The sequence below is a fragment of the Myxocyprinus asiaticus genome, chromosome 31 (genome assembly GCF_019703515.2).
Source record: "Myxocyprinus asiaticus isolate MX2 ecotype Aquarium Trade chromosome 31, UBuf_Myxa_2, whole genome shotgun sequence".
In the NCBI taxonomy this organism is placed as follows: Eukaryota; Metazoa; Chordata; class Actinopteri; order Cypriniformes; family Catostomidae; genus Myxocyprinus; species Myxocyprinus asiaticus.
Genome location: NC_059374.1, coordinates 19,405,103 through 19,429,981, shown reverse-complemented (window position 1 = coordinate 19,429,981; position 24,879 = coordinate 19,405,103). Strand labels below are relative to the sequence as shown.

At 37.2% G+C, this 24,879-nt stretch overlaps 1 protein-coding gene across 1 annotated transcript; it reads right to left on the bottom strand.

The window, feature by feature from the left end:
- Positions 1-351: 351 nt before the first annotated feature.
- Positions 352-24,025, bottom strand: LOC127422646 (vacuole membrane protein 1-like). The gene is made up of 12 exons (XM_051666397.1): positions 23,973-24,025; positions 20,660-20,767; positions 20,015-20,147; positions 19,713-19,803; positions 19,401-19,511; positions 15,229-15,396; positions 11,001-11,132; positions 6,668-6,748; positions 6,403-6,519; positions 5,133-5,194; positions 2,128-2,230; positions 352-1,261 (listed from the first exon to the last, which is right to left on the bottom strand). The coding sequence occupies exons 2-12, from the start codon at positions 20,736-20,738 to the stop codon at positions 1,118-1,120; spliced, it is 1,221 nt and encodes a 406-aa protein (XP_051522357.1). The 5' UTR covers positions 20,739-20,767; positions 23,973-24,025; the 3' UTR covers positions 352-1,117.
- Between the last annotated feature and the right edge of the window lie 854 nt (positions 24,026-24,879).

Sequence of the window (24,879 nt, the reverse complement as noted above, 5' to 3'; positions counted from 1 at the left end):
CTGAAGACAGTGGTTCATATCAGTGAGGACTTGAGCCTGCCGGTTTTCAACTGGTGTCAGTTGGATGAGCATAGGCTTTACAAATGTCAATGCACTTAAGTACATTTTTTATTTACATCAATATTTGCAGTACACTATATCAATACAGAATCATGGTTTATCTCAAAATCTTTCTTTTAAACACATTATATAGCATAGTTTTGATTCATTGCATTCCACGTACCTTCTTTTCGGCTAGGTCTTCCTCTGGCATCCACTGTCTATTGGTCTGAACTCAGAGAATTCAATATTGATGATGAACATGTTTTGATAATTCAGAGATGAAAGTAAAAAGCAAATGTAACACAGGAGATGTATTAATCAATTTAATGTCAAACAAATTATGCAACAATAGTTCTCAGAGAAATTATTGTTGGTAACACAAACATTTAAGTCCAAACTAAGAAAAAAGTATGGATAACTTGGTTTTAGATCAAATGTCAAAGTTTGAAATTCACAAGATGCAAGAAATGGATTTACAAAATGCAAGATTATTTGTTCATTTTAGTTAGTGTCATTTTGGTTTAAGATCTCTGGAGAATATTGTGTGCGTATAGTCAATACAATTGTTATTTACAAGATGTGCAAACTATTTAGAAACCACAATGAGTCAATTGATATTGCTATCCTTTTAGAACAGTTAAAAGAAATACAAAATGGCATCATATTGATTAAAAAAAAAAATCTATCCCTGAAAATTCCAATCACAAAACCTCACAAAACTCATCCATACCTGTATGTTAGAAAATAAATAAATAAATCGATTGATTAAGAACTGTATTCACTTCAATGGAAGCATGACCTCCAATGTTGCATAAGGCATTGCAACAATTATGACTCCACACAGCCTTTTAGCTAGACTGCTTAGTTTCTGTAAAGACAAAAATCTCTAATGTTAAATCTGATTTTAAATAGCCGAGCACACTACAAACAAATGAAGAGGAACTTTACATAACTAAAGGATCTGAATGGACATTAACATACAGAAGCACATAGAAATCAGTGCCCATGTTGCAGTTTTATCTTAAATATTCTGTAAGTTCCAAAACAGAGCATGAGATTTTTTTCTGTGAGTCCGTCATTTCATTTTCCCCTCAGAGTACTTCTTCTGCTGGAGACGCTTGGCATAGCTCTGTGCCATGGAGTTAATGATGGACAGAATAAAATAGCACACCATGACAAGCACGACTTTCTCAAATACCCACGAGAGCCAGCTTTCACCCTGCACAAAAAAGGCACATTAGATTAGATTAGTAAATCGGAGCATTTTTGTGTAACTCAAATGTGTAAACATAAAATTAATATCTTCTGGCAAAATAAATGCCTTGTCTTTTACATTATTAGACATAATGGTAACATTTTACAATAAGGTTATAAACATGTTATCATTAGTTAACTACACTAGTTAACATGAACTAACATTGAATAATACTTTTACAGTATTTATTAATCTTGGTTAATGTTAATTTCTTCATATACAAATACATTTAACATTAAAAGTTCTATACGGTAACAGTTAATGCAATTATTTACATGAACTTACAATGAATAAAACTTTTACAGTATTTATTAATCTTGATTAATGTTCATTTCTACATATACAAATACATTTTTGATGTTAAAATACCTTAACAGTTAATGCAACTGTTAACATTAACAATAAATAATACATTTAAAGCATTTATTAATCTTGATTAATGTGAATTTCTACATATATTAATCCATTTTTACATTAAAAGTGGTTTACATTAACATTAATGCATTATGAATTGACACAAGCTAACAATGAGCAATAGTATATTAATAAATTAACATTAGCTATGATTAATAAATGCGGCAAAAATTAAATCATTTATTGTTAGTTTATTATACCTAATGCATTCATGTTAACCTATAAAACCCTAATTGTAAAGTATTACAGACATAATAGAAAATAAATGTTTCTAATCTATGATTATAAAACATTCAAAATAAAAAAAAAATAAATTAATTGAAAAAAGAAAAAAAGCAAGAAAGAGAAGACTTCAGACCATACAATTTGCTCCCTTAATTTTAATCCTAAATGAGAAGGCTTTAGTCAATGCTTACCGCTGCAGTGCCATTGCCCGCTGGGTTATGAAGCTTGGCTCTCTGGGCCTCCAAGTACTCCCTAAAAGGTTTCTGAAGGGATGCTCCGACTCCAGGGATAACACTGTTCAAACCAAAAAACAAACAAAACAAAAAAATAAAAAAATAATATGTGATTAGGAAAAGACTTACCAGGACCTGAAGCAGGCATCAGTCCACCAGATCTATCAATGCACACAATAGCGCTCCTTGATTAAAGTGAACACTCAAGCTAAGGTGCCACAGAACACTGAGGCAGCAGCTCTCTGAACAGTCACTTATACCACCGAGGCTTCTGTAGGAACTGGTCTAAACCAATTAGTGAGGAAGTGACTCAATATTGTGTCATCACTGCAATGTAGGAAGAACCGCCCAGATTTGGTTGGGTGTGAATGTCAGTAAGACAGAACCATCATGTAACACATTTCGATATGGATTATAATATTTCGGCACCACATATAAGGTGCAATTATATCTTTATTACATCAACATCAATAAGCACAATAATAGTTTTGAAAAGAACCACAATACAAAGTCTGAACATTACTACCCTCAGTATGACAGGGCTAAATAGTCACATGACTGATGACAACTCACCACAAAAAGACAACCAAAAGGCTGATGATTAAGATCAAATTCAAAGGATCTTTCCCAGACCATGTGATGGAATGTGCTCACCATGTTTCTTTCATCATACTTGTGAAGTGCTTTTTATGTAGCTTAATTATAAAGCTGCAATTTGCATACCTCATTTAAAGATGAATTGTAATTTAATTTAAACTTTAGATTGGTGTAAAATGTGCCAAAGACCACAGCTCTTTGAGTCACTCTGTTAGATCATCTAAACTCTATCTGCAACCCCTAAACAAATAGACATCACCATAAATGGTGAGGGTTTCACAGTCTTACTAATAAGTGTGCAAATACAGTATTCACCAACAGCAGTACAGAGGAACAGGAATGATTCGTTCTTAACAATGTTTAGAATCGAAGAAAAAATATCTGAGGGGGAATTGCAAGCAAGCTGTCCACAGTTGACCAAAGAGTTAAATGACCTCCGCTATAGATCCTTTTCCCATTTCCTCGTGCAAACATTTATACTTAGCATTACAATGTAAAAAATGACATTTATTCTTGCTGGTGAAGATTTTCTTTAAAAATGTATCTGGTAAAACTTTACAGTAAAGGTCTATTTACAATAGTAAATGCTTTATGTGCAGTGAACTAACAATGAACAATATATTTTTGCAGCATTTTTTAACCTTGGTTAATGTTCATTTATAAACATAATATTGTTCATGTTAGTTCATAATGGATTAATGTTAACATACAACTTTTGATGTAAAAATATATTAATATGTAAAAATGAGCAATAACCAAGATAAATAAGTGCCAAGAAAGAATTGTTCATTGTTGGTTCATGTACTACTGTAGTTAACTAATGTTATAGAATTTATCTATAATTTATCTGGGGCAGAATAAATAGATTGGCAGAATCTTTATTGATCCATGATGTTTTTTTTTTTTTTTAACCATTCATTTTCTGCAGCATTTAAACCTCTATAGCCAATTGCAAGAAACCCCTTAAGTGAAAAAAAAAACAAAAAAAAACCTTTAGCAACACAATACAGCACAATTATAACTTAGGCATTTCTTAAAGGGATAGTTACCCAAAACAAAAATTCTCTCATTTACTCACCCTCATGCCATCCCAGATGTATATGACTTTGTTTCTTCTTCTGAACACAAAAACAAAAAAACATTTTTAGAAGAATATTTCAGCTCTGTAGGTCCATTCAATGCAAGTGAATGGTGGCCAGAACTTTGAAGGTCCAAAAAGCACATAAAAGGCAGCATAAAATTAATCCATAAGACTCTAGTGGTTAAATCCATATATTCAGAAGTGATATAAGTGTGGGTAAGAAACAGATCAATATTTAAGTCCATTTTTACCATAAATTCTCCTCCCTGCGCAGTAGGTGGCGGTATGCACAAAAAAGTGAATTGCCAAAAACAAAAGAAGAAAGTGAAAGTTGATAAATATAATATATATAAATAAAGGACTTAAATATTGATCTGTTTTACACCCACACATATCATATCGCTTCTGAAGGCATGGATTAAACCACTGGAGTCATATGGATTACTTTTATGCTGACTTTATGTGCTTTTTGGACCTTCAAAGTTCTGGCCACCATTCATGTGCATTGTATGGACCTACTGAGCTGAGATTTTCTTCTCAAAATCTTCATTTGTTGTCTGTAGAAGAAAGAAAGTCATACACATCTGGGATGGCCTGAGGGTGAGTAAATGATGAAAGAATTTACATTTTTGGGTGAACTACTCCTTTAACTTAAGGGGTTTCGTGCAAGCAGCTCCAGGTATTCTATATAAACAATCAACTGTTTGTCAATTTTTGTGTAGTGTGCTTATAATGAAAGTTTTTTTGTTTTATTTTTCCACTCAAGCTCTACTTTGATTTTACCCTCAATGATTACACGATTAAAGGCCCCATTAAAAAATGCATTGACATGCACAGTTTTCTCTCTTTTGTTGATGTATTTCCTACTGAAACAAGGAAGTTAAGGCAGGACATATTGAATCAACATTGCCTTAGCCAATGGCCATTAGTCATGCCACAGCCAAGAGCCATGTTTTGCTACTTAATACTGTAATCAGAAGTGGAATATGGACTAAAAGTCACAAATCTGTCATTTAGATTTCATGTAGTCTATAATAATTAAACATATTTGTTCTTGTGTGGCTAAATAGCAGTTTTAATGTCATCAATACTCATCAAGACCAATGTGACTGAAGTTTCAAAAGCAAATGATCTCAGAATGCAAAACTACCATCATTTCAGAAGTGTTCTGTGTGTTAAATCAAGATTTGAATAAATAAAAAAATTAATAAAAAAAGATTTGGTCTTTTATCATTTTATTTACATTTGGTGTCCAAATTCAACTCACGGCAGTGTAATTACTCACCCGATCAGAGAGACCATCTGCTCCACTATGTGCTTGCTGAAAGTTATGATAACAAACAGTTTCTGTAAAGAGGCAAAAAGCGAACAAAATTTTCAGACGATGAATCAACAAAATGTTCCTCAAGGCATTGGTTGCATGCAGCAGTTTTGACTTTGAATTTGAGGGAGGTAAATTAGGGCACAGTGAGACAATAACCTCCCAAGGAGACGTGTGACACCCAGTGAGATCACTGACTTGCACTCGCTCATAATATGTCAGGTTTGATCATTTGGATGAAATAAACAGCTCTGTAGACATCACATGCTCTAGTGGCTAGAATCTGCTGAGTCAACATTCAAAACTCAAAGTAAAGTTGTGTCTTTGATGACTTAATGGTACCGGCTCAATCAAAGCTACAATTGAATAATAACTTTTATGGGAATATCACCTCTTTAGATATGACTCACTTAGATCATAATACCATGTTCACTTTTACATTACACAATAAATAGATATTTCAGCCAAATATGAAAATTCTATCATAATTTACTCTCCCTCATGTTGTTCCAAACCCATTAGACTTACTTTCTTCTGCTGAACATTAAAAGGATATATTTTAAAAGAATGTCACAATTGCTGGTTTCCATGCAATAGCAGTTGGTTGCGGCTCACTTTAAAGCTTAAAAAAGCAACCCAAAGTGCTACAGAAGAAGTCCATGCAAATTGTGCGCATATTCCGCATATGCAGTCTTCTGAAGGCATCCGATCACTTTGTATGATAAACTGGCTGAAATTTACATTACTTACGCTCAAATCAAATCAAATTCAATCATTGATCAACTTGATCAAATCAAATATGGTGACATGTCAATAACATCAAAACTAATTGCTTCATATCTTGTGGCAAAACATCATGACACAAGAACCAATGAAGTTTAATGTTATTGATGTGTCGCCCTATTTGATTTGGGCTCTGTATACATGAGTTGCTCAATGATTTGATTTGATTGTTGTTCATCACAAAAAGTGACCGTATGGCTTCAGAAGACTTGGAATAGGACACACGAGTCGCATTGACTACTTTTAAAACACTTTTGGCAGCTTTTTTAAGCAGAGTTATTATGAACTGCTATTGTATGGAAATCAGTGATTGTGACATGCTTTAAAACATCTCTTTTGTGTTATGCAGAAGAAAAGGAGTCATATGGGTTTTGAACTAAATGAGATTGAGTAAATTGTGACAATTTTCATTTTTGGGTAAACTATTCTGTTAAATGAAATATCTGTATACCTGAATGTGCATCTTAATAATGGCCTTTCCAATGAGAGTTGCTCCAAAGAAGGTCCAAAACGGAATCAGAAAATGACCACATGTGATTCCAGCCAGGTCAAACAAGGGATTTGGGATCTTAAGAGAGAAAATACTGGTGAGCACCAACAGAAAATATAACGGCAAATGTACTTAATTCTCAAAACCTATGATTACAAAATTAGCTAAAGACAATATAAGGTATTCTAAACAATCATTTTATGTAAACAGGAGAAAATGTACTTACAGATGCACAGGCTAGAATTCCAAAAAATCCCACTTTTTGAACCATGTTTTGGACAGCAAGTTTTGCTCTTGATACAAAATCCTGCAACAAATTTGACAGTATAGGTTAAAAACAATATTACAGATATCTGGCTGGAAAAATATGCACTATATATAAATAAAGAAATATATAAGAAAAGAAACTCCCTTTTTCAGGGCACTGTATTTTAAAGATAATTTTGTAAAAATCCAAATAACTTTACAGATCTTTATTGTAAAGGGTTTAAACAATGTTTTCCATGCTTGTTCAATGAACCATAAACAATTAATGAACATGCACCTGTGGAACAGTCATTAAGAAACTAACAGCTTACAGACGGAAGGTCAATTAAGGTCACAGTTATAAAAACTTAGGACACTAAAGAGACCTTTCTACTGACTCTGAAAAACACCAAAAGAAAGATGCCCAGGGTCCCTGCTCATCTGCGTGAACGTGCCTTAGGCATGCTGCATGGAGGCATGAGGACTGCAGATGTGTCCAGGGCAATAAATTGCAATGTCCGTACTGTGAGATGCCTAAGACAGCGCTACAGGGAGACAGGAAGGACATCTGATCATCCTCGCAGTGGCAGACCACGTGTAACAACATCTGCACAGGATCGGTACATCCGAATATCACACCTGCGGGACAGGTACAGGACGGCAACAACTACTGCCCGAGTTACACTAGAAACGCACAATCCCTCCATCAGTGCTCAGACTGTCCTCAACAGGCTGAGAGAGGCTGGACTGAGGGCTTGTAGGCCTGTTGTAAGGCAGGTCCTTACCAGACATCACCGGCAACAACGTCCCGCCTATGGGCACAAACCCACCTTCGCTGGACCAGACAGGACTGGCAAAAAGTGCTCTTCACTGACGAGTCGTGGTTTCGTCTCAGCAGGGGTGATGGTCAGACTCGCGTTTATCGACAAAGGAATGAGCGTTACACCGAGGCCTGTACTCTGGAGCGGGATCGATTTGGAGGTGGAGGGTCCGTCATGGTCTGGGGCGGTGTGTCACAGCATCATCGGACTGAGCTTGTTGTCATTGCAGGCAATCTTAACGCCGTGCGTTACAGGGAAGACATCCTCCTCCCTCATGTGGTACCCTTCCTGCAGGCTCATCCTGACATGACCCTCCAGCATGACAATGCCACCAGCCATACTGCTCGTTCTGTGCATGATTTCCTGCAAGACAGGAATGTCAGTGCTCTGCCATGGCCAGCAAAGAGCCCGGATCTCAATCCCATTGAGCACGTCTGGGACCTGTTGGATCGGAGGGTGAGGGCTAGGGCCATTCCCCCCAGAAATGTCCAGGAACTTGCAAGTGCCTTGGTGGAAGAGTGGGGTAACATCTCACAGCAAGAACTGGGAAATCTGGTGCAGTCCATGAGGAGGAGATGCACTGCAGTACTTAATGCAGCTGGTGGCCACACCAGATACTGACTGTAACTTTTGATTTTGACCCCCCCTTTGTTCAGGGACACATTATTCCATTTGTGTTAGTCACATGTCTGTGAAACTTGTTCAGTTTATGTCTTAGTTGTTGAATCTTTTTATGTTCATACAAATATTTACACGTTAAGTTTGCTGAAAATAAAATCAGTTGAAAGTGAGAGGATGTTCCTTTTTTTAGTAAGTATATATATATATATATATATATATATATATATATATATATATATATATATATATATATACACACACACACACACACACACACACACACACACACACACAGTTGTGCTCAAAAGTTTACATACCCTGGCAGAAATTGTGAAATTTTGGCATTGATTTTGAAAATATGACTGATCATGCAAAAAATTATTTACGATGTGGTTAAAACAATCACACCGTCTTTTTCCAGAGCAGCCTGTATTTCTCCTGAGGTTACCTGTGGGTTTTTCTTTGTATCCTGAACAATTCTTCTGGCAGTTGTGGCTGAAATCTTTCTTGGTCTACCTGACCTTGGCTTGGTATCAAGAGATCCCTGAATTTTCCACTTCTTAATAAGTGATTGAACAGTACTGACTGCCATTTTCAAGGCTTTGGATATATTTTTATAACCTTTTTCATCTTTTATAAAGTCCCATTACCTTGTTAAGCAGGTCTTTTGACAGTTCATTTCTGCTCCCCATGGCTCAGTATCTAGCCTGCTCAGTGCATCCACGTGAGAGCTAACAAACTCATTGACTATTTATACACAGACACTAATTGCAATTTAAAAAGCCACAGGTGTGGGAAATTAACCTTTAATTGCCATTTAAACCTGTGTGTGTCACCTTGTGTGTCTGTAACAAGGCCAAACATTCAAGGGTATGTAAACTTTTGATCAGGGCCATTTGGGTGATTTCTGTTATCATTATGATTTAAAAAGGAGCCAAACAACTATGTGATGATAAATGGCTTCATATGATCACTATCCTTAAATAAAAGACAGTTTTTTTGCACGATCAGTCATATTTTCAAAATCAATGCCAAAATTTCACAATTTCTGCCAGGGTATGCAAACTTTTGAGCACAACTGTATATATATATATATATTTATACACACCTACACACCGATCAGCCACACCATTAAAACCACCTGCCTAATATTGTGTAGGTCACCCTTGTGCCTCCAAAACAGCACCAACCTGCATCTCAGAATAACATTCTGAGATTCTATTCTTCTCACCACAATTGTATAGAGCGGTTTTCTGAGTTATCATAGACTTTGTCAGTTTGAACCAGTCTGGCCATTCTCTTTTGACCGCTCTCATCAACAAGGCATTTCCATCCGCAGAACTGCCGCTCCCTGGATGTTTTTGGGACCATTCGGAGTAAATTCTAGAGACTGTTGTGTGTGAAAATCCCAGGAGATCAACAGTTACAGAAATACTCAAACCAGCCCGTCTGGCGCCAACAATCATCCATACAATTATCTAATCTGCCAGTCGTGTGGCAGCAGTGCATAAAATCATACAGGTAAGGAGCTTCAGTTAACGTTCACATCAACCAACAGAATGGGGAAAAAATTTGATCTCAGTGATTTGGACAGTGGCATGATTGTTGGTTCCAGATGGGCTGGTTTGAGTATTTCTGTAACTGCTGATCTCCTGGGATTTTCATGCACAACAGTCTCTAGAGTTTACTCAGAATGGTGCCAAAAACAAAAAAACATCCAGTGAGCGGCAGTTCTGCAGATGGAAATGCCTTGTTGATGAGAGAGGTCAACAGAGAATGGCCAGACTGGTTCAAACTGACAAAGTCTACGGTAACTCAGATAACCGCTCTGTACAATTGTGGTGAGAAGAATATCATCACAGAATGCTATTCTGAGATGCTGGTAGGTGCTGTTTTGGCGGCACGAGGGGGACCTACACAACATTAGGCAGTTGGTTTTAATGTTGTGGCTGATCGGTGTAATAATATATAATTTTTATTTTTTTATGTATTATTAGAGACGGATACAAAGATGCACAGTATTTTTTCCTGCAACTCAACTGGTAAAGAATGGTGCTAGCAATGCCAGGTTCACGGGTGCACTTACTGAAAAACATTATAGCTTGAATTCACTGTAAATCGCACTGGACAAAAGTGTCTGCTAAATGCATAAAGTAAATGTTTATAAAAATATATATTTATATTTTCACAGTAGAACAATTTCTAAAAGCAACACTGGTAAAGCTGCAAGTTCATTATATAAATATTTGCCTTTTATTTATTTATTTTTTTAAGCAATGCTAAAAAAAAAAAAAAAAAAAAAAAAAAAAAGATTTCCATCCTTGATATGCATAACTGTCATAACTACTCTGCCACAATTTGGTGGGAAAGTAAATTCAAAATTCCTCAGACTTTAAAGAACAATATACCCCAATTAAATTTCTTTGTGTAAAAGCATAGGCCATGTGGGGTCCACTTAGACACTAAGAGGTCATGTCTAAAGGGAAGCTCTGCGTCTGAGTCACCCGCTGTTTAAAGGGTTTACTGGAAGTCAGGGGAGAGCCCTTCCAAGAAATCATGTGACCCGCCTAAGTGAAACAACAGTGGGGGCTCATGGGAATAGCACCCAGGGGCACCTCCAACTAACAGGATATAGTATCTGCTGCATCATGGGGGGCATCACTGTCAGATTTGTCAAGTTATGATCTTTGGAAGGAAACGGTCAGAGAGAAAACCTTTGAACATCCACCAGAGCTTCTGATGATAATCAATGGGGGCTGCTGTCTGTATAAATCGTTGCATGAATGTTTTGAAAACAAGGTGAATGGTTAGTTCAGAAACATAGGTCCAGCATAAGATGTGAGCTTATTTAGTGGTGAGATTAATCCAGACCTGAGCGCTCTGTGCTTGCTCCAGCATCTCTTCAAATTCCTCATAATCTTCATCATCAGGATCTGCTCCAGAGAGCCGTGCCGCCCGTGCCATGAAGTAAGGAGGCAGCTCTCCAATGGCTGTACCTGCACCCTGCAAACACAATCACAAAAGCTTCTGAGTCGCATTTAAATGCAAAATGCAAGTCTTCACAAACAAGAAGCCATCAAGTTGGTGAGTAGATAAAAATTACATACGAAAAGCTAATTTAGTGACTAGTTTTGTGTTCTATTTAGTTATTTTTAAACAAATGCTAATGCAGGAGACCCTATACAGAAACATTTGGGTTAAATGTTGGTCTTTTGCTGCATACCAGTTCAAGGAGAGTTCTTGGCGAGTTCTGACCTGTTAATTCATATGGTGCAAAAATGTTTGCTTTATATTAAAGCAATAGTTCACCCAAAAATGAATTTTCTAATCATTTATTCATCCTCATGCCATCCCAGATGTGTGTAACTTTCTTTCTTCTGCTGAACACAAATGAAGATTTTTAGAAGAATATCTCAGCTCTGTAGGTCCATGCAATGCAAGTGAATAGAGGCAAGAACTTTGAAGGTCCAAAAAGCACATAAAGTCAGCATAAAAGTAATCCATATGACGCTAGTGGTTTAATATGTCTTCTGAGGCGATATGATAGGTGTGGGTGAGAAACAGATACATTTTTAAGTCTTTTTTTTTTTTACTATAAATCTTTAATTTCACAATGTTGTTTTTTTTTATTTTGGTGATTTGCATTCTTTGTGCATATCGACACCTACTGGCAGGTAGGAGAATTCATAGTAAAAAAAAGGACTTAAATACTGATCTGTTTCTCATCCACACCCATCATATCACTTCTGAAGATATTGATTTTTACCACTGGAGTCGTATGGATTATTTTTATGCTGCCTTTTTGAGTTGCTCCGATACCGAATTTTTGGCTTCAGTACGAAACCAGCCCTGGTACCTCGCTATCGATACTTCAGCAACAGATAAATAGCCTCAGATTACTGATGAAATCACACAGAAAATAATTTGATTAAAAGAACTGCAGTTGCAGTAAAAGTCTTGCAGTTGCAAATTCTGCATTTTCCATTTAAATTTTTCTGGATTCCATGTTTTATGTTTTAATTAAATCTTATCATCTAAAACAGTGTTTAATCAAATAAAATATAATTAATTTTTAACAAAAACTAGAATTTTTTTTTGGTCAAATAAATTGCTACACAAAAGAGATTCACCGTATAAATGAAAACATGAATGAAAAATCCTGATTACCTGTGGCACAAGGCTGCTACGGCTTAATCAGAGTGCAGCTATTCAGTACACTTGTTTTTATTATATTGTTTGCATGTGATAAATATTATTATACATAAATAATAATGATGATAATAACAAAAACACATTTATTATTAAATTATTGTTATTAGTAGTATTATTGCTATTACTTTGAATATTATATTTTTATAAAAAAGCTTTTATTTTGGGCGGGACTTTTATTTTGATGGACCTTTGAGTTTTGTAATCGGATCACAAAAACCACATATGAATGTGGTCAAGAACGCATGTGACCAGATGGCATTTAAGGTGTAAACGCTAATCCGTCCTGTATGCGTCCCGGCAGCAGCGATGTCTACCCCTCACCTGTCAATCAACCGCTGCGTTAAAACAAGAGTTTAAAGTTTGCCGTTTACGAGTGACTTTAAAGGAAATAATCATCCGATCCGAACATTTTAAAAAGTGGAAACATACAGAATAACAAGAAATTCATCTTCTTTAAGGGGCATTCACACTGGCAGTTTAGTCCGAAACAGAGCACGGTTTGCATGAAAAGTTGGTAATGGGAAAGCTGTTTTGCGGACTGGGGAACGGACTGCGGTACCGAACCCGAGACTACCTGTAGGAGGCGGTCTGGGCTCAGTTGCAATGGAACTGTGGCGCGGTTCGCGTGAGTGACAAAGGAACCAGCACTCGGGTTCGCATTTGTTCAGGAAGTAAAATGACTTGCGCTTGCGTTTTTGCTGATTTAAGCATGATGACTTCATCAGTTGCACAAAAACAAACACACACGTGCATAATGAAGCCAAAAGTATATTTTAATTTTGACGCGAACGCTCAGTGTCTGCGTACATTCAAATGTGAGCCAGTCAAAGTATACTCCATTTAACAGTGCCTGCATATACACGCGTTTGGTGCATGTGCGCTACGACTGCTATGAGACGCAGGACCATTTCTCTTCAGGAGTTTACACACATAAAGATGTCTTTATATTCCTTCAGACTCGAGTTATACAAATGCAGGTATCTCCTGACCTCACACATGCGCTCTTGATGTGCATTTCTACTGTTGTTGTTTTTACCTTTGTCTCCCGTTATTTATTGGTGATTATGTGTTCCAGCATTTCTTCGTGACAGCAACGGCTCAAATGTGAGTACTGCCACCTTGTGGATCCACTTATTCGTGCAAATAATTACAGGCGCATGTGCAGTCTGCGCATTCAAAAACGCGCGGAAAAATCGGGCTGCACGCGTTCAATGCTCGAGCACTCTGGTGATGACGAGATTTGCGTCAGGCATCCTGAGCGTTCATGTCTGACCGAAGGATACTTTGGGCTTGAGTGTCAGGGAAACGTTGTAGGACACAGAAAAGGTGAGGTGCCTTTTATATATGTGCATAAGTGAGCGTGCAACTAGCTGTGTCCTCAAAAAGATGTTTTTTGGTCATCAGATTTCGTCGCCTTCTCCTGGACATGTACAACTGCTGAATTACGGCATGCGACGCACAGAGGCGCAAGTGTCGTTCACTGTAATGTGCATCATGACACAAAATTAATTTAAAAACACAAATATAGCGACCTGTGTCGTGTTTTCCATCATGTGCACGTTTGTGATGATGCAAGTTGATGACGGAAAAGCACTGGGGTTCGACAGAATCATACACAAGTTTGAAACCAGACCAACGCTCTGGGGGGGGGCACAGGAAACAATCAGCTCGGATTCGGACCGCAGCAAACGTGCCCAGTGTGAAAACCACCTTAGTGTGTCTGATATCAACACAGATGACAAGCACGAACACCTGAAGCTCATTTAATACAGGTAATCCACTAAAATAACGGATAATTCTGCTTGACATGTTGCGTTTGTGCTTAGATTAAATTTCAACCGCATCTGGGAGAAACAGCGCAATGGTTTTTTTTCCCGCACTTTTGTCTTTTCTGACTTTGTTGCGCTTTATTATCATGCAGTAACACACCGACATAGTGACTGATGTATGTCGTCATAAAACAGAGACCCTCCCCTCCAAATCTGATCACAAGTGGTCACAGAGGCGCATTTAAGTGACCAGGTGTAAACAGTGATGTGTCTCACCTGATCACATGTGATCGGATCACCCGAGATGCATTGTAATACCAAGTGAAAATGGGGCCTTAGACGCACCTCATTATGTGTATCACGTGCGATCTGTTTGTGTATGACATGGAGCAGAGCAGCACCTATCGTTCATTCTGAAGCATGCATCACGTGTAGACTGCATATTATTTAATTAAATGACATCCTTCCGCTATTTCATGATAACACTTGGCCATTTCAAGTATTTAATTTGGTTAATTGTCAAATTGTCATTGGTTTCCTCTCAAAAATGTCACATACCTTAAAATTTTGCTAGTGGCACCACATTGTAGTGTGGTACCGAAATTAGCAACAAGATGATATCGTACCATTTTTAATTTTTTGGTATTGCGATATTCCATTAGTACCAGTATACTGCGCAACCCTAGGACTTACAGAGCTGAGATATTCTTCTAAAAATCTTCGTTTGTGTTCTGCAGCAGAAAGAAAGTCATACACATCTGGGATGGCATGAGGGTGAGTAAATGATGAGAATTTTCATTTTTATGTGGACTATTCCTTTAACATTAAAAGGGATTTCATAGCATCTTTGAGGTCAGTCCTTATCCACTTATGAACAACGATTCACTCTTTTACTTCAGAAGTACTCAATCCTGCTCCAGGACATTTACCTTCCTGCAGAGTTTAGCTCCAACCCTACTCTAACAAACCTCACCGGCATTTTCAAGTGATCCCGAAGAGCTTTATTAGCTGCTTCAGGTGTGTTTGATTAGAGTTGAACTCTGCAGGAAGTCAGATCTCGAGGAGCAGGAGTAGCTTTGGTACTTTATCGGGTAGGATTGTGCTGTGAAAACACTTACCCACATGCAGGCCTCCAGGCGAACCTTTGACATGATGGTCCACAGTGAGATGCTCTCCTGCAGGACTTCCTCCTCTGGACACACTATTTGAGCTGGGTAGGGCGGCTCTGGAAAGTTCACAGAGCCACATTCATATGCAGCCAGGGTGACAGAGGCTATGTGTGGACCCTGGAGAAAAATCACTTCATTAAGACTTCTTGATAAGCCACTATGAGATTAGATCCTATTAGGGCTCAAACGTATTGCATTCTGACAGAGCTGGTTCTAAAAAAAAAAAAAAAAAAAAAAAAAAAAACCTGGAACCCAATTATTTATGAATTTCGGGTCTGTTAACATCTCTTGAACATCTGATGCAGACGGCACACAGTGCTAAGATCCTCTTGATAATGCTTCCTGCTGCCGTTCAGCAGCATTGCAACACTGCTATTGAATAAGCAGAGTATTCTTATTCCTGAACAAATTAATTTTATGAACCGCTTGTTTTGAATCTTCAGCACAAAACAGAGTGCAACCTCCCGAACGAATGACGAAATTAAGTTATCCCAAAAAATTTAATTTTCGCAATTTGCTCACCCTCATGCCATCCCAGATGTGTATGACTTTCTTCTGCTGAACACAAAGATTTTTAGAAGAATATCTCAGCTCTGTTGGTCCATACAATGCAAGTGAATAGTGGCCAGAACTTTGAAGGTCCAAAAAGCATATAAAAGCAGCAAGTAATCCATATCTTCAGAAGTTATATGATAGGTGTGGGTGAGAAACAGATTAATATTTAAGTCCTTTTTTAATATAGATTCTCCTCCCTGCCCAGTAGGTAGCGATATGCACGAAGAATACGATTCACCCAAAACAAAAAAGCTGAATGTGGAAGTGAAAGTGGAGATTTATAGTAAAAAAGGACTTAATTATTGATCTGTTTCTCACCCACACCTATCACTTCAGAAGACATGGATTCAACCACTAGAATCATATGGTTTACTTTTATGCTGCTTTAAAATGCTTTTTGGAACTTCAAATTTCTGGCCACCATCTACTTGCATTATAAGGACCTACAGAGCTGATTTTTTCCCCTAAAAATCTTAATTTCTGTTCAGCAGAAGAAAGAAAGTCATACACATCTGGGATGGCATGAGAGTGAGAGAATTTTTAATTTTTGGTGAACTGTCCTTTTAACAGTCGGTTCTTTATGTTAACGAAAAATTTACTGAACAAGTCATTCATTTTGTCATGTCTGACTCAAAATGAACCAACTGTGTTTTGTGTAACTACTTAAGGCTTGTAAGATTTAATTTTGAGTAATTACTGGATGCTTGTTGATATGACTGTGTAGTTAAAGATACACATTGTGTTTAGTTGTAATAAATGCCATTTTATAAAAATGAATGAATTAATAAAATATTTTTATTTTTGCATGAATTATGTTAAAATATGAAATTAACTCATCATTTGGTAACAGACTGCTGAGGGCAGAAAATCCAATAAGAATTGCATTTATTTTCTCCAAATGCATCTTCCCCCATAAAGCTAAAAGAATTGTTATTTGAACCAAAACAGTTAAGAGGAATCGGAACGGGAATCTTTAAATCCTTACGATTTCCATCTCTACTTGCAAACATAAAAATCAGTATGTTTTGCGATAACATTTTTCCAACAAAAGTGTGTTTATGAATTCTGTCATGGAGTTACATTATAACTCTATAATTTCAAGCATTTAAAGTCAACACTGAAAAGAGGACTAAAATATTACTCATTTTTATATATATATATATATATATATATATATATATATATATATATATATATATATATAAAATGACATATAATAATACATTACTAAAAATGTTTGTTTTTTTGTTTTTTGTGTGTGTGTGTGTGTGTAGCCGGGCCAGTTAAAATGTTGTCAGAGCAAGTAAAAATCTGAACTATTAGCCAGAATTTGCTTTCAGAAATTTCACTTATTGTTGAGCTATGAACATGTTTACAAATGCAAAGAATACCACACATCAGCTAAACATTTCCCTTTCATGACGATGCCAAATTGATTTATTTCTCTCAAGTCAAATTTGTGTTGCCAAAGTACAAACTACCACAAATTTACTTGTTCAATGCAACTGCAAATAGTTTATGACCTCAACGTTGTACAATGGAAAAATCACAACACCTACTCAATGACAATTCATTTGCTAAGTGAAAACATGCAGATATGATGGCCGCTCGATGTCTGGGAGAATCTGTGTGGGAGAGGAGACTGGTCAATGTATAATGCCTAGCATTTTTAACCTCTGATTAACCTTCCTTAACCCAAGGAAGAAAAAGTGCCTCAGGTGGTACCATTTAGTGGACGACTCCAGCGAAAACAATCTTAACCCAGCAGGATTATTTTATCACTTCAAAAGTTCTGTAATTGACCAAAAGCAATGAGTTTTCCATGACTTGCTCCTGCACATTTGTTGAGTGGTAACCCAACACATTACCAAAATTGTTTACTGTACAAAAGTAAACAAAAAATGTCCTTAATAATCAAACAAAATAAGTATTTTGAGGTTGACTAGATGGCTAGCTCTACCAAGTGACAAAAAAATCTGCATCAAAATACTGTTTGAGCAGACACACTCCCTTTGACGTCAACAAAGCTATTGGAAGCGCTTCTCCTTTTTAAAAGTTGTCATGCCTATTTATTTTGCTGTCCTAACTATAAACAATTACATGGTAAGTTGCATTTTATTTTTGTACTTACCCAATTTTTTATTTTGCATTTTACCCAATCAGAACAGACCAATGACACATTTTTGGGCTGCGACCCACCAGTTAAGAACCACTACTAGTCTAAATATTGATTACTCAGAGTCATCTTAGATACCCTGCTACTGACAGTTGGGATTTTACAGTCGGAAATGAGATCATCCAATCAGCACCACCAAAGGTTTAGTCACAGAAAAGAGCTCACTGCTGTGTCACAGCAAATGCCATCATAGCCTGATACAGCGACTATTTTATCTGGTTACTCATTGCAATTTAATTTATTTCCCAGGCACTGAAACTTGACACAGGTCAAGTTACTTCTCAAGCAAATTCACTCATTGGATACTGTAAATAATGTATGATGAGAACATGGCACTTCTGACAAGCATTGCTTCTTTCTATTAGGTGTTTTTACCTATATTAAAGTCTGAAGTGTTGTGGGCAAATCTAGTTTTTGTCTTCTGAACTTTCAAAAAGACAAACAAAAAAAGAGCTTGATGTGTAAAATAAAAAAATCTTATCCTTGTACAAAAGTCTAGTGGTGAAACATTGTGCATGTTTGCACTTTCACATCCCGTTCTTTCACAAGGCTGACTGTAGACACACAAACCGAGCGCAATGTACTCGAGCTCTCCGTTGACAAAGGGGTTGTACATCAATGGGGTGTGACTTCACCACAGCCAGTGGAAGTGGACACTTCTGACCGCTGTCTAGCAGATCTGAGTCAGTGGAAACTGGTGAAAGGTTCTGATTACGAGATCTTCTGTGGAGAAGCAATCACATGCTCTCACTCTGTCACTAATAATAAACTTTTGTGGAACATTGAGCACGCCAACTCTTCCCATATGACTGAAGGCCCCTGACAGTTAAACAAGGGAAATACCCAACTACTGTACTCAACTGTGGATAAACTGTTAAACTTATTGGCTACAACAACAAACTATAAAAACAACTATTTCAACATGTGATATGTTCAAATATCGCAAAATATTGCAAAATATCGAGATTGAGCGTGTGTGATTACCTGTGTCTGTCGCAACTCTCAGTGATTGGCAGCAGAGGCACAAAAACCATATATGCAATGTATGCAATGCATAGGGGTGCCATGTAAAGGGGGGCGCCAGCGGCTCACTGAAAGTGGTGCAATCGGCCTCCTCGACCCCTCCAACATCACCCATCCCCCCCTCCCCCATGGTACTACCATGCTTTTCAAAACCAGAAAACTATAGTACCATGGTACTCAAGGTTTATGAATATGGTAATAATTCAGTACCATGGTTCATATATCATAAAGTACCATGGAATTACTATCTAATTCCATCACTATCCCATGGTACTACCACAGTACTGTTTGTAAGGGCTTGCCTATCATGAACATGGTAGTCTGGTAACAAACTGCCTTGACTTTAGTCCAGTGTAAGAGTTCTCACCAGGTACAAGAGGAAAGTGTGCAGTCCAGTGCCAAGACCAACTGAAGACAAAATCCCCAGGCCAACCCAATAGGCACACCACAAGAACTTGTTCTCCAGGTACTGTACATACTGTAAACCATGAAAAAACACATTAAGGTAATTAAGAATCACATCAATTCACAATAACTACCTCCCTATAGGAGCATGTGACTGATGTACATATTCTGGCTTCACAACAAGCACACAATAATCTGATTTTAATAACATTAATACATTATAGCATCTCTAAAATGAGATAAAAGCAATGATCTCAAGAACCCATGAGCTCACCTTCTGATGTTCTCCTTCTATTGAGTAAGCCAATGAGAAAAGGGAAAAAAGGACAAGGGTCAGAAATACCACACCTCTTCTCTCCCAAAGCCTGTAAAAAAGAGAGTATGTGTACAGTGAAAAGAGCCCTTCACAAATGCATAAATGTAAATGCAAATCAATTAAACACTAAACTCAATTTAGTGATACTATTCAAAGCAGGGACGGTCCAATGAGCTGTACTGCATATTATTCAAAGTACATTTCAAACATCTCAGCCGTTAGGACTGACATAAAGATAATCGATAAGTATAATCGCTCACTTCCACGTCCATTCCTTTAGGGTAATGAGGGTTTCTAGGAAGAAAAACTGTAATGTGATAAAAGGCCTCTTCCACAGAACTAAAGACAGACGCTCTTCTCTGTCCTGCTGCTTTCTGTCTCGAAGAGATGAATCTGTGGGTACAATCCACAATATTTTAAAAAGAGAATTAAATTATGTTTAAAAACAATCTGTCTTGTTAGTATAAGTGATACCATATATTTCCTTTCACAGCAGATGGCAGCAAAAAACAAAACATAAGAGAAAAACCACTATCTTTAAACAAGATCGAATATTATTAGGGCTGTCAGAGTTTACACATTAACATACAAAATTAATTACATTTGTTGAGTGGTTAAATATGAAAACAATTTAACATTATAATTGCTCCATTCTGTTCTCTGTGATTACTAAAGACAACACAACAGTCCTAAACATTATAAATCTGTACTTCTTGAATTAATTACACAAGTATAAAACATGGAAATCACACAAACGATGAGATTAGTGGTAGATCACTCTATCAGCAATGAGGACAGGCCCGTTTCTATCTACGGGATGTTTTATCTCCGAAGCTGACCCTTGATCAGTTCTTGAGTTGCCTGAGTGTTACTGATTAGATCAGCTTTCTCACAGCTCTACGAACCTGTAGAACTGCCATTCTGCTTGTCTTTAGGTCCTAGTCTTTTCTGTGGCTGTTCACATTGTGCTCCATTTGCAGCCATCTCCCACAACTGTTTACAGCTTCAGACACCTACAGACACCAAACAAGTAAAACAAGTTTTGTAATGATATAATAAATAAACCATATGTATATAATAGTCAATTAAGTCTCGGGAAGAGTGATTAGGTAAAACAAAAACACACATAAAGGCCAAGCAAACATCCCAGATCAAACTTTGCCAGCAGTGATGATGGTTTGTCTTCCCAAGAAAATTAGTAAATTATCTTATGGGAATAAATATGAAAAATACAGACAGTTGTGGGAGAATCTTAATGTATAAAATGTCAAACAAACCTATAAAATTCCCAAGATAAACTGAAAGATTTCATGCCAGAGGTACACTAACATCCAGTGTTGGGCAAGTTACTCTAAAAAAGTAATTCATAACTACTAATTAAATCTTCTACAGTGTAATTATATTACTGTACTAATTACTCTGTCTGAAAAGTAATTGCATTACTTATTACTGATTACTTTCTAAAACCCTTATCAACTTCAACCAGATGAAAAATACAAGGATAGACATGATACTGTTCTTTTAATTCTTTCAAATAAATCATATACCATCAAATAAATTATTTATGAACTGGCCAAAGAAATTAAGGGGGCAGCGTTAAATTAGAAAACATATTTTAACATTAGACGTTAAATTTCGATTTTAAATTCACTATTGTTTTATATAGAGTTATTCTATAGTCTAAAAAAGTATTTAACACAATTACATCAGAAGTAACTAATTAAATAACTGAAAAATTAAGAGTAATCCCTTACTTTACTTTTTTCAGTGAAAAAGTAATTTAATTACAGTAATTACTTAGCAATGCATTACACCCAACACTGCTCAAATCACATAATTGAGAGACAATGTACAGTAGCCATGATATCACACTCTGCTATTATTTATCATAGTAGCAATATCTTCATTTTAAAAATAAAATTAGTTTTGTTCCACCACAGGACTCTAATCACCAGTACAAGTTGTACCAGGACAGACCTTTAACTAGCATGTAAGCTAACCTAACTAAGTCCAAACTCCATGCCAGAAGATTAACCAACTGATCAAATGGCATTACAATATATATACAGTTGAAGTCAGACATTTACATACACCTTAGCCAAATACATTTAAACTCAGTTTTTCACAATTCCTGACATTTAATCATAGAAAACATTCCCTGTTTTAGGTCAGTTAGGATTACTACTTTATTTTAAGAATGTGAATCTCAGAATAATAGTAGAGAGAATGATTTATTTCAGCTTTTATTCCTTTCATCACATTCCCACTTTGTTAGTATTTGGTAGCATTGCCTTTAAATTGTTTAACTTGGGTCAAATGTTTTGGGTAGCCTTCCACAAGCTTCTCACAATAAGTTGCTGAAATTTTGTCCGGAGTCAGGTTTGTAGGCCTCCTTGCTCCCACATGCTTTTTCAGTTCTGCCCACAAATTTTCTATCAGATTGAGGTCAGGGCTTTGTGATGGCCACTCCAATACCTTGACTTTGCTGTCTTTAAGCCATTTTGCCACAACTTTGGAGGTTTGCTTGGGGTCATTGTCCATTTGGAAGACCCATTTGCGGCCGAGCTTTAACGTCCTGGCTGATGTCTTGAGATGTTGCTTTAATATATCCACATAATTTTCCTTCCTCATGATGCCATCTATTTTGTGAAGTACACCAGTCCCTCCTGAAGCAAAGCATGCCCACAACATGAACCGTGCTTCATGGTTGGGATGGTGTTCTTCGGCTAACAAGCCTTACCCTTTTTCCTCCAAACTTAACGATGGTCATTATGGTCAAACAGTTAAATTTTTGTTTCATCAGACCAGAGGAAATTTCTCCAAAAAGTAAGATCTTTGTCCCCATGATCACTTGTAAACTGTAGTCTGACTTTTTTTATGTCGGTTATGGAGCATTGGCTTCTTCCTTGCTGAGCAGCCTTTCAGGTTATGTTGATATAAGACTTGTTTTACTGTGGATATAGATACTTGTCTACCCGTTTCCTCCAGCATCTTCACAAAGTCCTTTGCTGTTGTTCTGGGATTGATTTGCACTTTTCGCACCAAACTACGTTCATCTCTAGGAGACAGAATGTGTCTCCTTCCTGAGCGATATGATGACTGCGTGGTCCCATGGTGTTTATACTTGCGTACTATTGTTTGTACAGATGAACGTGGTACCTTCAGACATTTGGAAATTGTCCCAAGGACGAACCAGACTTGTGGAGGTCCACAATTTTTTTTCTGAGTCTTGACTGATTTCTTCTGATATTCCCATGATGTCAAGCAAAGAGACACAGAGTTTGAAGGTAGGCCTTAAAATACATCCACAGGTACACCTCCAATTCAGTACACCTCCTAGCAGAAGCTAATTGGCTATTTGTCTAAAGTCTTGACATCATTTTCTGGAATTTTCCAAGCTGCTTAAAGGCACAGTTTAGTGTATGTAAACTTCTGACCCACTGGAATTGTGATATATTCAATTAAAAGTGAAACAATCTGTCTGTAAACAATTGTTGGAAAAATCATTTGTGTAATGCACAAAGTAGATGTCCTAAACGACTTGCAAAAGTATAGTTTGCTAATATTAAATCAGTGGAGTGTTTACAAAATTTGTTTTAATGACTTCAGTGTAAGTGTATGTAAACTTCTGACTTCAACTGTAGGTCTTTTAACACTATTTGAATAAAATCACTTTGTGTTTCCACTCAAAGATCATCTTCATATCTAATAGCCCATGTGAGTGATGAACAGGTGTTCTGATAATCTGTGCTACCTGCTCAGGATGTGCTACCAGCAGTAAAAACAGTGATATATAAAGTTTAAACATGGGTAGCACATGTCGGGAGACACAGGAGAACCTGTCATTATGAACTACAACAGCATGAAATGTGTTAAAAATCTAGGTAGCACATCTTGTCAAGCAAATAATACCAATCAGACAGTGCTACCAGCATAACTATCAGATAGTGTGATATGGTGTGAGGCTGTACTAAGCACTAACCCTACCCCCCACCCTAAAAATATGTGAATATAGCGCACATCCTGATAGGTAGCATATATTTTCAGGACACCGGCATGAATTAGCTGTCTAGGCTAAAATGGAGCCCACTATCACTGTTAAGATGTAATTTCACCGTCGGTATCGACGACACAGTGATAGTTACACACTTTTAGGCAGAATAAATTGTAAAGTATCGTAACAACGGAAAGGTAAAGTGTGAATAGACACAGTCATACCTGCAGCGTCCTGACAGCAGCAACAAGACACAACAACAGCCACAGGAAATGACTCATGTTCAACTGTAGAGCACTTCAGTTCTTTCAAAATAAAAGACATTGATGAGGAGACTAGATTGTGCTGTTCTGGTGACAGGCGATGGAGGCCTAAAGTAGGGCACAACGGAGCTAAAGGCACACCATAAGGAAAATATGCTTTTTTCTGGTCACAAAATGTATCAATATTTTACCAAATTTTATTATTATTTTTTTGAATCCCCTTTTCTCCCAATTTGGAATATCCAGTTCCCACTACTTAGTAGGTCCTTGTGGTGGCGCGGTTACTCACCTCAATCTGGGTGGCGGAGGACAAGTCTCAGTTGCCTCCACTTCTGAGACCATCAATCAGCGCATCTTATCACGTGACTCGCATGACACTGCAGAGACTTACAGCATGTGGAGGCTCATGCTACTCTCCGTGATCCACACACAACTTACCACGCGCCCCATTGAGAGTGAGAACCACTAATCGCGACCACGAGGAGGTTACCCCATGTGACTCTACCCTCTTTGGTTGCTTAGGAGACCTGGCTGGAGTCACTCAGCACACCCTGGATTCGAACTCGTGACTCCAGGGGTGGTAGTCAGCGTCAATACTTGCTGAGCTACCCAGGCCCCCTTTTTTATTGAATATTGATGGGAAAACATAATTTGTGTGAAAAGACATATTAACGGAAGGTTCTTTTGATTAAAATTCTGTTTTAAAAAAAAAAGGTGGTTTAACCCTAGGGGGGGTTAAAGTGATATTGTGTAGATATAGGGACAATAGTTATAGGGAAAAATTTGTCAACTAACGCAAATAATTTTGAGACTGCAACATGCTTTTTTTGAGTAACAAATTAAGATAATACTCAAAATAACTAATTTA